General features: G+C 36.8%; 1 protein-coding gene across 2 annotated transcripts in view; it reads right to left on the bottom strand.

Moving 5' to 3' along the window:
- Nucleotides 1-16,778, bottom strand: part of atp10a (ATPase phospholipid transporting 10A) — a 106,824-nt gene that overhangs the window by 54,583 nt on the left and 35,463 nt on the right. For both annotated transcript variants that reach the window (XR_015493949.1, XM_087257641.1), the window contains exons 4-9: nucleotides 9,042-9,148; nucleotides 6,621-6,752; nucleotides 5,356-5,486; nucleotides 3,115-3,367; nucleotides 1,283-1,500; nucleotides 747-941 (exon numbers count right to left, since the gene is read on the bottom strand). Coding sequence is in view for 1 of the 2 variants with exons in the window: in XM_087257641.1 (XP_087113767.1) it covers nucleotides 747-941; nucleotides 1,283-1,500; nucleotides 3,115-3,367; nucleotides 5,356-5,486; nucleotides 6,621-6,752; nucleotides 9,042-9,148 (1,036 nt within the window). In the remaining variant the exon portion in view is untranslated. The remainder of the gene's footprint in view (nucleotides 1-746; nucleotides 942-1,282; nucleotides 1,501-3,114; nucleotides 3,368-5,355; nucleotides 5,487-6,620; nucleotides 6,753-9,041; nucleotides 9,149-16,778) is intronic.

The following is a 16,778-nucleotide window of genomic DNA, read 5'->3' as shown; positions in this document are numbered from 1 at the left end:
TAAACCATCGTCTATGACTAACAATGCATTACAGCATACAGTAAAAAATAAAAGTTTCTGAAGAAAACTACTCATTATGGTGAGTGGGAGTGTTAGTTATTGCAGACTAAATCTGAAAATTTAGTCCATAATTCTCGCACGTTAAAAAATAAGCTGGACCTCACATTGTGTAAATCATTTTGACACTTCTTCCGAAACCTTCGTTCAACATAAAAAAATAGAATCAGGTTAGTTTTTTCCACTTTCTACATCCAAAAAAGAGCTTTGAAAAGTGTTTTGACAGTTCACAACCACCGTACAAGCATAAGCGAAATATGGAATACCGTCATTTGAGCCACAGATAACTTTATGACAAACACAGTGCATTACAACATCGATGCTATAAAAACAACCTTGTGAAATTCAAAAAAGTCACATTAAGCTTTCACAGGAAGTTTTTCGTTGACTTTAAAACTCTAGCTGTGCACAGAGCTCATTATCGACATAAAATGGTAAACCTCAATTGCAGAAAATGTATGGTGATAGTTCTTCTGCATAGCTTGTACACAGACATCACATTTTTTTTGGATGGACATTATATATAATCTTCTACATATTCATATATAATGTCCGGCCATACACAACTCCCTTACTTTTCTGATTTTGATTGTAATGCAATAATGTGCAACTTCTGTAAAGCTGCTTTGAAACAGTAATTATTGTGAGAAGCGCTATACAAATAAATTGAATTCAAATGGATTGAATACCTTCTGCCGGGGTTGATTTGGTGAAGAAACAACCACAGTGTTGCAGATAGTGAGAGCGATGAAGAAGTCGAAGACGTCACACAGGTCAGGCGGGATCTGATTCAAGGACTGACTGTGAAAACGCATGAACTCCATCTGACTGCTACACTCATTCACCTTATCCATCAGCTGGGGATCCGGAGTAATGTCCTTCTCCTGTCGAAACAGACAAACACAATTTTTTAATTCAATCAAACATACAGTTACTGAGCTTAAAGAGACAGTTCATCAAAAAATTAAATTCTACACTCCATTTAGTGAAGATATATTGAAGTTAGAAAGATATATTGAAGAATGTTGAAAATGGGTAGCCATTGACTTCAATAGTAAAAAAATATATATAATGACAGTCCGTGAATACAGCTCTTCAAAATTCCTCATAATATCTCAAGATTTACTTCAATTGAAGTAAAAAAAAAAACTAAAGCTAAAAAGAGGAGGGTATTTTTTTTTTGGTTAATCTATCCTTTTCTGGTGGACTGGAAGTGTTTGCTGACCATGGGGCTGCTGAAGGCAGTGTGTTTGGATAGAATGCTGGCCCGTTTGGCTTCAGCTCTGCTCCCGGTGCGGCGGTGAGATTTGGTGCTTTGTGATCGCAACACCACTTTTCCGCTCTGGTGGCTGGCAACGCTGTCCCGCCGTGGAAGAGTCCCACCATGAGATGTGCAGTCCTCCTCCTCTGACTCCACCTCCTGGTACATAGCAATTCTTCTTGCTGTGGAAAGACACAATGTTAGCTTCAGTTTCACTTTTGGTCGATAACTGGAAGCTTCTTGAAAGACTTTTGTCCCATTTTCTTTTTACTAGTCCATTTTCTAAGATGTCCATTTGGGGTAGTGTGAATATTCAATAGTATACACATTTAGAATTAAAGCATATATTTATTATTTATAAATGCTGTCAATGTAGTACAGTAATTTAGAAACTAAAGCGATAACATACATGTAAGATCACTTTATAAAGCTGCAATTATTTAAGAAAAAGTAAAAAGAGCAATGTTGCTAAACAATTAAGTTTATAACTATGTTTTATAAAATATAAAAAAACAACAGTATTTGATACAATGATTGAAAGAAAATCAAACAGGTTTTAAAGAAGTGAAGGTGGAGGGAATTTTAATTTTTGAATGAACTAACCGTTTAATGGGCACCTATTTTACCCCTTTTTCAAAATTTTAAGTAAGTCTTGTGTCTCCAGAATGTGTCTTTAAAGTTTCAGCTCAAAACATCCATCAGATTATCTATTATAGCTTTTAGAATATTGGATTTTCTGCTCTGAACAACCATGTAGCTGTTTTTGTTTCCTGTGCATTTAATGCTAGTTCTTCCCACCCACCGTTCCCACTTGTGTGCCTCAATCTCCGCCTTGGCTGCATCAGATAAACAGCACATTGCCAAACATAAAGAAAGCAGATCTCTTGTAACTTTTGTAAGAAACACTACAGTAAGAGTCACACACAATGGTGTTACAAAGTTCACGCATAGACAAACACACACACAGTGCATGCGCCTACCTTTTAACTGTTGTTGCACTGCAAATGTGACAGGATACATGTTAATATCCACTGCTGTATGGATATCCATTACGTTAATGTAAAAAAAAACTGATTTAATGTCCAAAAACTGGGATTGAAGCCTCTTCTTTTATAATTGTACTGACACTATGCAGCTGTGGTGATAAAGTAAAGAAGGTAAAATCGCTGTAATTCATTACAAACAAGCGTTTTCAATTTGTAAAACTCATTCATGATTATATTTGATAATAATTGATGATCACAGCAAGCCAGACAGATCTTTTTTTCGCAGTTGCTTTGGGCACGTCCGGTCTTGTTGATATGATAATATGTGTTACTACAGAGATATGTTAATACGAGGCTGTCAATCAATTCGGTGGGCGGGAAATCCGCATGCCTACATCACGTTGCAGTGGGCATCAAAATGGGAAGGATCTGGATCCTATTTTATAGTCAGGAAATAAAAAAAAAATACTTACTGTCTTTATATCACCCCAATATGAAAGTGGACACTATACCTACACACACATCTGTACAAACAGCTTACAAAACAGCTCATTATAGGTGCCCTTTAAGTGTCATTACTGTCACTTTTATTCAATTCAATTAGTCTGTGCTAAATAAAAACATTACTAGTGTCTCAATGATCTTCATTTGGGGGCATTTTATATATGACATTAATTGTAATCAGTGCAATTAATAACACTAATTGGCTAAATGAATTATAAAACTCTAATTTCACATTGACTGACAGCCCTCATTTACAGAGGACTGCTGTTGTGTGCACAAAATGAAAATGACACTGCAAGCACTAACCATTGGCATCATGCGAGTACTCAACTCCTGCCACAGTACAGCGGCGAAACACCATCTTGTTTTCTGTGAGCGTTCCGGTCTTATCAGAGAAAATGTACTGCATCTGGCCCAGGTCTTCTGTGATATTTAGAGCCCTGCACTGCAGGTGAGAGTCTGTTTCCTCATCGTAAAGCTCCAAGTCCTGATGGATGAAGTACACCTGGCATATCTTCACTATTTCAATGGAAACAAACAGCGAGATTGGGATCAACACCTGCAACAAGGAGAGAAAGAGAAAAAAGAAAGGTTTGGTGTAAAACCATGCAGGGTCATCATTTCTACCAGAAGCTCTACAACAAATGGAAAAAAAAATCAAAAACAAAACTAATTAAAATCTACAACATTTAGATTTATTATGCATTAAATGTGCCATGGAGTGCATTGATTAGATGTGTTAACTTGTTCTCTGATATCTACATATTTTGTGGCTTAGGTAAATGCAAAAAAAAGGGGAAAAAAATGCCAAAGAATTTATAAACACAGGAATTACCCATAAAATAGAAAGCTCAGTTTTGACTATATTTGAAATGGTCATGAATATTATCAGACCCCCTTGTTTTTCTTTTTTTTTTTGTGATTGTTTGCGATAAAAACAACTGTTTTAATAGTGGTAATTCCTCGAAATTTGCAAACAATTTTGCAAGTAAAAATCTATATGCTAAAATATAAAAAAATTCTAAGAAATTATATATATATATATATATATATATATATATATATATATATATATATATATATATATATATATTAAACAATATATTATTAGGTAGCCTACTCAGTTAGGTGTGCAATCTGACACAATTAAATAAATCATGAAAATAAAGCATCTTTATTTTGGTATCTTATCAAGACCTAAAAACAAATGTCATGACCTAAAACGGTCATGTCCAGCCGCCGTCATCCGTGAACCAATCTCCAACATTGTAAGCTGCTTCCTTTTCTGTCTGTTCCATTGCTCCGTTTGTTAGATGTTTGCTCACACATTCTTTTTAACTCTGACGTGTGTCAAACACAGGAAATGCCCAATTTGCATAGTGTTATTCACTCGATTTGCGCCACAGGATGTCTCATCCCATCTTTGCACTGACTTCACATGTAAATCTCTGGCACTTCATCAGCATCTGCTTACTGCACAGGCTGCAAATCAATTTTCCCCCACCTCTATGTAATGTAATGATTGTGAGGGCGCAGGTGAGATGTCATTTTTACGTCTATAACGTCTATAAGTCATGTAAAGCAATTATATGCAAACAGAAATAAATCTAATTTGACTTTATGTATTGGAATTGGATGTGTTTTACGAGATTATTTACATTTTTTTGGTGGTTATTTTGCATTTAAATTAAGAATTTAGCAAGAACGCAAAATCGCGAAAAACTAGGGGGTCTAATTAATAAGCTCAGCTCTAGTGCTTCGCAAGCTCATGTCAGTGCCTGATGCGCTCTCTCTCTCACAAGACAACACACACACACACACGCACACACACGCACACGCACACGCGCACACACACACGCACACACACACGCACACACACACGCACACACGCACACACAAAATATAATGTACTCATGTAAACATATAATGTAAACATGCATGTAGAGTATAATGTAAACATGCATGTAGAGTTGTATTTTGAAGCCGAAACATAAAACATAGCTAACGAAGAAAATTTCCCAACATACATGTTAAAATAACAAAAGATAAATGAAGTTAAATGAACCTTATGACTCTTTGGGTTGATACTGAATACATTTTTCTGTTTATCTCGCATTTTGCATCCTGACAATAAGTTGTGATGAGATGAGCTATTCCATGCCTGTCTGTATTAACTGAGAGCTATATAATGCCAGTCTTGTTTTCAAAATAAGAGCCTCACATACATAGTAAGTATAATGCAAGCTTGAATAAACTTAAAAATGATCATTGTTGTAATGTCCTTAGGAAACATAGTGGCCAATGAAAAGCTTCCTGAGGCTATTAGTGTTTCACAGATTTACCAGTTTTTCACTGGGATTTAACACTTACAGGATTTACACGAGAACAAGGAACTGATGTTGTTTGAGGCTCACAGTATATCATTTCATTGTAATGAACTATTATTATTATTCAGCTATGCTTGATTTTCATTCTATGGCACCTTCAAAGAATAAAAGCTATTCATAAGCCCCTTGTACCATCGCCCTCACAACACTTGTTATTCACCTGGAATACTATAATCATGGTGAGGAAGAGATAAATGGCTGAAACCACTGGAGATAATTCTGTTCCTTCTGGGCCCAGGACGTCAAAGACAGGCCTCTTATCTCCATACTGAAACATCCACAGGCCATGTCCTAGAAGGAGGATTCAGAAACACTTTACAGTATTAGGCATGTGAAATGGAATCATGGGTAATGTAATTCAAGACATACTGGAAATGCCCAAGAAATTGCTTACAGAAACCAAAACACTGCTTTCTCTAAATTGCATACTTAAATCAGATACATTTATCAACCACTGCATTTTCCATCATGGTCACAGGCATTAAAATAGAAGGATTTTTTGTAGTTGTAAATGCTATATGTATTAAATAACATTATCCTGTAATGGACATTACTGTATGCCTGCTCAATGTAATCTTGTTTTCTTTATTGGGTTTATTTTCTGATTTGGACACAAAAGATAAATCTAGCAGCGAAACAGCTTCTTGTTATGCAAGACGTTAAGAACTCAAAACAATAATTAATATTAGAAAATGTACATTTTAAAATGTTTTAACACCTTATTTGAAGCATTTGTTTTCAAATCTGCAGCATTTACTTCAAGGCTTCAGCTTGCTCAAACAAATTAGTTGTGCTCAGATCCATGCTAAAACTAAATCAGTTTAATACCACCAGTATAAAGTGATCATGGTCCGACTGAAAATGAACTCTGAAGCGGTTCAGATAAGGTGAGAAAGCAATCTGACCCAAGGGACAAATGAACCAAGCTGTATCATAATTCATACCTGAAAATGTTACATAAAAAGTAGCCGTGTCTGATTCTGTGAGTGTGCACATTAGTTATCACCGTTTAAATAAAAAAATAAGGAGAGGCTCTTTATCTTAAAATGTTGTTTTAATTGCTCTTCGCTGTGCATTCCAAGCATGAAGCCTTGATTGCAGCTCTAACTGTTTCATAAATCGCATCTCTCTTTTGAAATTTAATGAAATGCATAACTTATCAGTTAAAGTGGGAATGCCGGCTACATACTGTGTGTTATGACAGCTACAGATAAGCCTGTGGAGCATAAACAGGTGCATTCTGACCAATGGGAGAACAGTTGTGCTCACATAACATTTTGGAGCGAAGCAAACCAAGATGAAAATGTAACACTGTAATAAACAAAGCCACCATTTTTCAACTAAAAAACGCAAAGTTTATAAACATCTCACTAAACTAACTTGCAATACTCAGCAAGAACTGTATTGATGTAAAGTGTAACATACCAATGGCAGAAAAGAGGCACATGACCAAAAGGATGATGACACACCAGAACACGTCTACGTTCATCTGCCGCTCCAGTTTGCTGCGTTTATAACGAGGGCCGTTGTTGTTCAGCATTGCTTTTGTCTCATGACCTGAAAACCAGTGCAGAGGAAAACACTCACATTTTGTAAAGATAAAAGAAGCTGCACCAGTCATGGAATAAATCTGGTATTATTTACATAGTAAGTAAACATGGTTGTAAGTAAACATGTATAAAAAAGACATACATAATATACAAACTCCTTTTTGAAAAGATTTTTCTATTTGTAAACTTGGTAGCACACATTTCTGAATCGTCATGTATTTTTGCTTCTTTTCAAAAGGAGTAGCATTTTTAAACTACGAAGATAAAACTGTAATATTTATTATTTATAGGGCACCTATTTTACCCCCTTTTCAAGATTCAAGTCTTTTGTGTCTCCAGAGTGCGTTTGTAAAGTTTTAGCTCAAAATACCCATCAGATTATACGTTATAACATTGGAATTTTCAGCGCTGAGCACATTTTAGTTGTTTTTGTTGCCTTTGCCTTTAATACAAATGAGCTAGTTATCCCTGCCCACCGTTCCTACGTGCCTGTCAGAGCCACAGAGATCTCTCACTATGGCTCTGATGCGTGTCTCCATCTCCTGCTGCCGTCAGATAAACAGCAGTGACAGACATGAAGGAAGCAGATCTATTGTAATTTTTGTGAGAAACACAATTGTTGTGGAGTTAATTCAAGCCTTTTTGCAACGAATTGCACTCAGTGTTGTTACAAAGTTCACATGCACACACAGCAAGCACGTTTGACTTTTCACTGTTTTTGCACTGCAAATGTGACAGGATACACATTAGTATCCACTGCTGTATGGATATCCGCTATGTTAATGTGCAAAATAAGCCTGATTTTAAGTCCACAAACCAGGATTGAAGCATCTTATTTTATAATTGTACCGACACTATGCAGCTGAGGTAAATTACACTGATTTTACTGTCTATTATAAACGTATAAAGTTTTTTAAACTTGTAAAACTTATTCTTGATCATATTTGATAATGATTGATAATCACAGAGTGTAGAACAGATCTTTTAATTCCAGTTGCCTTTGGGCACAGCCTGTCTTGTAAATATGAATCCATATGTTACTACGAAGACATGTTAATAGGGGGCTGTCAATGAATTCGGTGGGTGGGAAAACTGCACTCCTACATCACGTTGCAGTCGGCATCAAAATGGGAGGGATTTGGATTTTATTTTAACTTCAGGAAATTTAAAACAAAATAATAAAATTGCTTAAAAAAATACTTATTGTCTTTATATTACTCCAATATGACTGTGGACACACCTACAACCTACACACACTTCTGTCAAAACAGCAAAATATATATATATTTTTTATTTATAAACAAACATTATTTTTTTTCCAAATTACAATTACCCACTAGCTATGACTTTCTTCACAATCAGTAATTTGGATTGAACTTTTTTTTTTTTTTAATAAAGCAATCATTTACCACAATAATATTAGTAAATGGCATGCTTAAAGAAAACCTGTGATGAAATTAAAGAAAAATTTTAATATTTAATGAAACATTTTTTTATTTGATTTAATAAATGAACATTTCATTGAATTTTTTAAACCCTTATCACAGACAACGACTCGATTTAAAACAGTATATTAATATATAGAAAATGTTAAGTATATTTATTACACAGTACTTTGATGTTTATGTCTTGACATTAAAGAAAACTACATAATGCTGCTCTATGAGGATTTCTAACACAACACTGGAGGGAGTGACTAAAACATTATATCTTTTTCTATTCAGACCAATGTTATCAATCTTAATACCAACTCAGTCAGACTGTCAAAACATTTTAATTTAATATTTTTACTTTAATGAGGTTTTAACTTTTTGTATGTTACTTTTGCTAACATTTATGCATGTTCAATTCCTGTTCTTATTTTTAGGGAAACTGAAGCAATGTAAACAACTTCAAATGATTCATTCATTCGTTTTCTTTTCGGCTTAGTCGACACAGCGGAATGAACCACCAACTTATTCAGCATGTTTTACGCAGTGGATGTCCTTCCAGCTGCAACCCATCTCTGGGAAACATCCATACACACTCATACACTACAGAAAATTTAGGCTACCCGATTCACCTGTACCACATGTCTTTGGACTGTGGGGGAAACCGGAGCACCCGGAGGAAACCCACGCAAACACAGGGAGAACATGCAAACTCCACACAGAAACGCCAACTGACCCAGCCGAGGCTCGAACCAGCGACCTACTTACTTTAAATGATCAATTTCCTAGTTCAGCCCTGAAAATGGAGCTAATTAAAAAGCTCTGCACTGTTTAAAAAAGAAAGAAAGAAAGAAAGGCAAGGATACCTGCATAGATGACGATTCCTACAGCCTCCTCTGTGTTGCGAATAGTGCAGCCCCTGAGCAGCAAATTGTCTTTGTACAGGCCGTCTCTCCTCCCACTGCGATGAATTCTGTCATACAAACCACACAAACTCATTCACCACACTTACAAAACAACATATCTGTGTACTACACATAATCCAGCTACATTATGAACTCAATTCAATTCATCTTTGTTCTATAGCAATTTTACAATGTAGATTCTACAACGTAGAAGTTCTAGTAAAATGAAACTGTGTCAGTCCAGTTTTCAGAGTTAAAGTTCAGTTTAGTTTAGTTTGTTGTGGCTTAAATTTCACTGCTGTAAATATAAACACTGAACAGCAAGTCCATCAATGCGCAGCACCACAAGATCCAAACCAAGCAAGGCAGTGGAGAGGAACGAACTTCACCAACTGATGAAAGTGAAGGAAAAAAGCCTTAGTTGAACTCCTCTCTCCTCATTTGCTTGAATTAATAAGAATAAAAGCCAACGTTGGCCTTTACAACCATATGTTGAAGAAACTTCTAAGGGATTTCCGCATAATGCTGTATCCCTTGTCACTGAGCATCAATCCATCACAGTTGACAGTCCACAGGGTTTCCCCTCAGGATCTCTTTTTGTCAGCACAAAATCAATAGAAAAGCCATGACCTCGGTAAAACGGCTCTGTACACAGGTAAAGCCCTCAGGCCAACAGGATCTAGAGTTCAGTCAGTGGCAGCACTTTTTTTTTTGTAAAACCCCAAAGCTGCATTGTAAAAGACATGAGCAGAGTGAAATGATTCTCAAGATAAATGAGATCGAATTAGTGAAATCTTCATTCCAGTGAGACCTCAGTTCCGAAGGTTGCGTGTGATTCCAACACCGGGAAAAAGTTCAAGAGGCCTCAGGGCTAAGCTTCCCAATAAAATGGCGGCAAATGCAAATTAACCCCCACTGAATGAGCGCTGAATGTTAAACACCTGTAGTGGGAACTCAATAAGCTTTAATGCAAGCACTTATCCCAGTGCTAAATTCAGGATTACATCTGTTTGTTAAAAAGCTGCTTGCTGTTGCTGAACTCTTCTTCAGTCAATTATCTGACAAGGCACCTGGCAACATTTGTATTTTTAGCCAATAGCAGTATATTTATCTTTGCCACATCTGTTTGTAATTAAACACAAAGATCAAATTAGCCATCTGTAAGCTTCATGCTGTCACTCACAGTTCTTTTTTAGTTCAGGACCACTGACTGCTTCGCTAGCTTGAAGCAATGGGTCAAATTATGGCTAGTCAAGTACTGTCTAGTCATTATATGTCATGTCATAACGTCTTGTGCCCATAAAAGGATTGTATGTCATTAGCTATGTTTCCATCAACCTATTTTTATGTGCATTTTGAATATGCGCAAAAAAAATAAATAAAACGGTTGATGGAAATGCCAAGATGCACATCCATTTAGAAAATGTGCATAAAAAACATGCACATAACGGAGTAGGATAAACCATTTATTCGATAAGAAAAGATGCACATAAACTACGAAGGAAACCCTTTTACCGAACAAACTTCAGCATGTGCATTACAAAGTCATGTGATTATAAAGAGATTGTTATAAGAGATCATGTGATGATAAAAATGTGTGTGAATGGATAAACCAGCAGGATGAGCACATTGTACAAGATCTGAAATGTTGTTTTGGTCATTCTATAACACCTTAACAGTTTCAGTATTATTGTTATTATATTTTTTTAATTACCTCCAGAACTGTCAAGAGCGTCTGTGCTCCGCATCTCACTCCTTCAAAATGCCACCACGGGTTCATTACATGTCGGGAACATCTTCTGAGGCGCAAGTGAGTTATTAAATAAAGAAAAAATTGACACAGCTTCTCCTAACGCAGCAAAATCTATTTTTACTGTTGATATTTGGCATCAGTTAATCAGGAAGTGACGACTCTCTGTGACTCATTGGATGGAAACGCTGCTTTATTTGCACGTCTTTTATGCAATATTACTGTTTTGCACAGTGGTTCATTAGCATTTTTGAATGGAGACATAGCTATTGATGGTCAATTAAAGTTCAACTTCCAGTAGTGTATGAGTGTGAATGAGTGTGAGTGGATGTTTCCCAGAAATGGGTTGCAGCTGGAAGGGCATCCGCTGTGTAAAAACGTGCTGGATAAGTTGGCGGTTCATTCCGCTGTGGCGACCCCGGATTAATAAAGGGAAGAAGCCGAAAAGAAAATGAATGAATGAATGAATGTTTGTTTAATAAAATAAAGTATACACATGGGGTCTATTCTTCATACCTCGCTTAAATGATCTAAGACGATTTGGTAGATCCTGGATCTTTAAATCTTGATAACTGATCATGCTAATTTGGTTCTTCGTACAAGTTTGCAAATCAGATAAAAATGTCTGGATGAACTGATCTGAGATCGCTGCGCGTGTTGTGAAAGACAGATCTATCGATCCTCGTAATCATGATTAGCAATGTAACGATTGGCTGACGGCACAACAGCATAATGACATCATCTGATTAGTATTCAATTATCCATGTAAGCTAAATTATAAAAAATTTGTAGTAAACGGTTCGTAAAATATGATCCGCAATAACTTTTCACATTTGTTGTGAGCTGCAGGCTTTACACTTTCATGTGTCGAGAGTGTTTAGCCATTTATTAGTTTTACATTTTAGATCAGATTTTCTTTATTATAGTAGCATAGGACTGTTCTTTAAAACTAATTTCAATAAATTTTGCATCAAAAAAGCATTCTGATATCGGTAAAGGTGTCTGCAACTTTTGCAAAGCATCAAATCATCAGCATTAGCTGTCAAAATGTGCATGACTGCTTTAATTATTTTTTCTTTATAAAAAACAAACAAACAAAAAACAGGTGAACATTGTGCGTGTCTTTTATCATATAGAAATTGTACTAAAGCTGGGTCGGTACCTTAAAATTGTATGCATATCTAAAAAGTCCATATTAATAAATGTTCTCTTTGATCCCCTTGGGAAGAACCACCCCACTTTTACTTTTATTTCGGAGTGCAGATTGCTTTATTTATATATATTTTTAAACTTATATGCATATAAACATAAATATTTTGAATTATTTAAAATTATAAATGTATATATAAACTTTTTTTTAAAAAACTGTTTTACTAATTTTCCAAGTGCATATAACCTATAGGTTACTACTGTAGGAAAATATAAGCATCAGGTATAAACCTTCAGTATTACCTTTGCTTGAAAGGACAAAATCTAATCCTGTTTATATGAAATAAGCCTGCTCCTGAGCAGGTTTGAGCTACCAGAACTGTTGCTACATATGCCACACCTGTATGACAACATCTCTCGGATGAGTTTTGAAGAACAAAACGATCTTGGATCGTGTCAAATCGTCAATAACCAAATCCAGCTAACTGAGTAATCCATGTACAAAGAACGGACCCCTGTTCTGTGGGCTAGGAACCTTAAATGACTTCTGTTGTGATCTGGTGCTAGACAATACAACTAAATAACGATGTGCCCCCTAACATAATTCAAGGGGAAATGCTGCATTTTCGCCATCTATCCCTGTCTGTCCATCACAGTATGCCTCTCTCTATTTATCTACCTTTCCGTTCAGTTACCTATAAATCCACCCATCAATCTCTCCATCAATGGATCCATTCATTCACTTCTCCACTATTCACTGTTATCTCTGATTCCACTGACTTTCATTATACAAGCAAACACACTGACACATTCTTCGAAACATCTACCGTGGAAGTCACACTGATTAGCAACAGCATGGTGGTTGAGTCAATGATGCCATTTTAATTTTTAGGTGTGAGTGGCAAGTGTGAAATGTTTAGGTGTTTGCTGCTTTTCACATTGCAGCTCAGGGTAGATGCTAACGGGTATTAGTCAGTCAGTTGTCATGATGTCATGGTTCTGGCCTACCAAAGCTAATATGCTGCTTTCATACCACAGCAAGTGAGCTCATTCTTCAGAACTGGACAGTTGCTATTTTGATATGTCAGCCAAAAAAACAGTATCTGAATTAAAAAGGACAAAAAAAAGACTAAAATCTATGTAATTAAAATAATTGGCTTTTTTTTTTTACATTAAAAAAAATGTAATTTCACGACGACGACTAGTACTATTACTACTACTACGGCTGCTGCTACAACAACTACTACAACAACGACTACTACTACGGCTGCTGCTACATCAACAACGACTGCTGCTACAACGACTAATACGACAATGACTATTATTACTGCTGCTTCTACGACGACAACTACTTCTACTACTAGTACTACTACTACCACTACGGCTGCTGCTACAAGGACTAATACGCCATCGACTACTATGACAATGACTACTACTACTAGTGTTATTACCATGACGACGGCTGCTACAAAAACGTCGACTACTGCTGCTTCTACGACAACTACTACCACTACCATGACTGCTGCTTCTACTACGTTGACGACTACTACTACTACTGCTGCTGCTGCTTCTACTACGATGACGACTGCTACTACTGCTGCTGCTGTTGCTTCTACGACAACTACTACTACTACCATGACTACTGCTGCTACTACATCTACTACTGCTGCTGCTGCTTCTATGACGATGACGACGACTACTACGATGATGACTTGATTGATCTATATAAATATTAGAGTTGTAACATATCATTAATTCCAAAAGATATCCATACAATTGGTCCTGTGTAAATTACAGTTTCAGCAAAAGCATGGTATATACAATAACAGAGTGAAATTCAAAACCGTTTAGAATCTTTTTAAAGACATTTTCCATACATTTTGCTTTTCGCAGGGTTTTCACTCTTATTAGATAGGACAGTAGAGAGAATTGACAGGAAAGAATGTGGAGCAGAGAGAGGGGAAGGATCGGTATAGGACCGCGAGGCAGAATCGAACACGGGCCGCCGTGAACACCAGAGTGCATGTGTCGACGCTTTAACCACTTCACCACTGGCGCCGACTTTTCCATACATTTTAAGACCTCATGGTCACTTTAGGTTTCAACCGCGACATTTTAACTTACGGAATATTTTCTAAATACAGAGTGTAAGAAACTAAGGGCGTACTCACACCATGTACAGTTGCTTCGAACCAAGCCAAAACACGCTTGTCCCCCCTCCCGTCTTGACTCACATTACTTTCGGGCCTGGGCACACTTATGTCATCGATGATGTGCTGTTCAGTAAGCGCTCTCACTCAGCACAGTGGAGATTTCTTAAGTTATATCGTTTAAGTCGTGTGATATGCTGTGACACGCAGTCAAATATTTAGCCGAACAGATCAGCCACTTTTGACGCTCTTAAACAATCATAAAGTCCTCATGTTGCAGGGATTAGGAGGTTTGCTGAAGGTGCAGCTGTCGTGCAGTGAGGGGTTTGCGTCTTTAATAATCTATGACAGTTTGTCTTCATTGAACAGTAAGAATGATTAATTAATCCATATGAAACATTCCCTTAAAAGTTATGTCTCGCTTTCAGTTTTGGGCCTAGGCACATTTTGCACTCAAACACAAGCGTACCGCGCCAAAGCCCAAGTGAACCGCACTCAGGCACACCTCTTCCACATCGCAATAGTCACATTGCAGTATTTGCAATGTTGAGTAGGGATTATTATTATTGATTAAAACCACCAAATTATAACCCTAACAGTAGGGGTGGCAAAATTAATTGTTTCTTGGGATCACCGCGATGTAGATGGGGACAATTTGATATTGGTTTAGTATAGATCCTAACTGTTTATTATGACTGATGACATTCATCTCCTATGTGCAATGTCGCAGTAGAATACTATGGCGAAGGAAGCGAGGGCGAGTAAATAAAACGCTCCCACTAATAATTAGTAGATAATTATGCACAGTTCAGCTGCTTATGAGTTTGCTGGAAAGACTTCGTTGACACTGAAAAAGGCACAGCACACGAGCCACTATTTCACTAGTAGGGAGAGATCCTGTAAAACTCCATCTCTGCCTCTCTCTCTCATACACTTTGGACATTTGACCCGCTGGCCTGTCTGTGAGGTAACTTTTCTTCTCCTCTCGGCTGTTAAAGCAATACTCGTGGATCCAGACAAGAGCGTGCCAGAGTTGCGAGTTTTCTTCACTGTCTATTACGGATTACCTGTGATAACCGTGCATTTTGCACATATAAACTGTAACTGCGCCTGTTTTTCCCGCGTCACTCATCGGTGAACATCGCTTTCATTTCTAAAGCCAAGCGCAGCCCTTTCTGTTGAGCGGGTGAAGACAGCACTAAAAAAGGGAGCGGGATAATATTTACATTAGTTTATTTCCTATAAATGCTCACGTTGTCTTCTGTGCATGTATTGGAGTTTTGTTTCATACATTCAAAAAGAGTGTTTTCTCTGAGCAGGTAAAATTAAAGGTACAGCTCCTATATCTTACTGCTTGCATTAAAGAACAATATTGTATTACAAATAATATATTAATATTAATATATTGATAGATTTTTTAAAAATTATTGTGTTGTGAAGAAAAAATCTAATTGTTTATGGAAAGCATCGTCAATGCACCGTGATATCAAATTGAACCGAATCGATGGCATAATAATCGTAACCAAACCGAACCATGAGACCAGTGTAGGGTTCACACCCCTACCTAACAGAGTGAAAGTTTATCATTGGCATGCATTTTTAAAAGGCATTTCAAGAGCATTCGGGCACAAAAAGTACATTTGTAATTTTAATAAAGAACAATTTGATATATTATTAAAAGGATGAGTACATAGTTTTGTTTTACATTGGACATTTAATTATTCAATTACTGTACCCGAATACTTGTTTATTATTATTTCTTTGATCTATTGTAATTATTTTTGCTCACTATTCATTTATTAATTATTTATACATTATTCAAACCTTTAAAAAAATAAAATAAAATCCCCACACTCAGTCTAAATTAATGATTTATTTCTAAGCGATGCTATTCAAGTCATCTGGTGAAATTGTGTTCATATTGTAATATATAATCGCAAAAAATAAATAAATAAATATCAAAATGCCAGATTTTTCCAATATTGTGCAGCCCTAGTTTTGGAGCACACTAGCTAATAGATATCCTTTAAACTAACATTTGGGAATTTAAAGATTTCCACGTGCAAACACGTCGTTCATTTGCTCTGAATTCATAATCACAGCATTTTCAACTCCACCTAAAGGGCACATTAGTTACATGGCAATTCCCATTAAAGTGACAGGATCAATGAAGTCAACCTGCACACATGCTGCAGCCCTGCAGGTATCGTCTCTTTAGTTTGCACTGCACACATTCACCAGCTGGGATGTTATCTTAATGTAATAATCTGTCGCTCCAACAAGACACGGTCCTTGGCGCCCACGGTGCATTATGTTCCCCCTTTTGCTCCGGTAAGCCACTTTGCGGTAACAGGACAAAAATGCTGGCAGCAAACCAGAAGCATCTGTTCTCCATCATCCAGGGAAATAAATGTCATAATCGTTCTGGTTCCTGTCAGCTGATTCACCGGCCCTGCTGTCCTTACCATACCATGTGCAGCAGGGTTTCATCTAAACACAGCCTGCAAAGCCACGACTGCGATGAAGTTTTGCTTCTGCACAAATATATTATGCATGCTAATCCCAAGACTCTGACCTGTACGGTTTAGACAGCGTTTAAGACTTTAAGACTGCAAGATAAACACAGAATAATCTTTATCCACACTTTGA

The sequence above is a fragment of the Danio rerio genome, chromosome 6 (genome assembly GCF_052040795.2).
Source record: "Danio rerio strain M-AB ecotype USA chromosome 6, GRCz13ab, whole genome shotgun sequence".
In the NCBI taxonomy this organism is placed as follows: Eukaryota; Metazoa; Chordata; class Actinopteri; order Cypriniformes; family Danionidae; genus Danio; species Danio rerio.
Note: the sequence above shows the minus strand (reverse complement) of the source record. Positions and strands in the feature narration are given on the sequence as shown.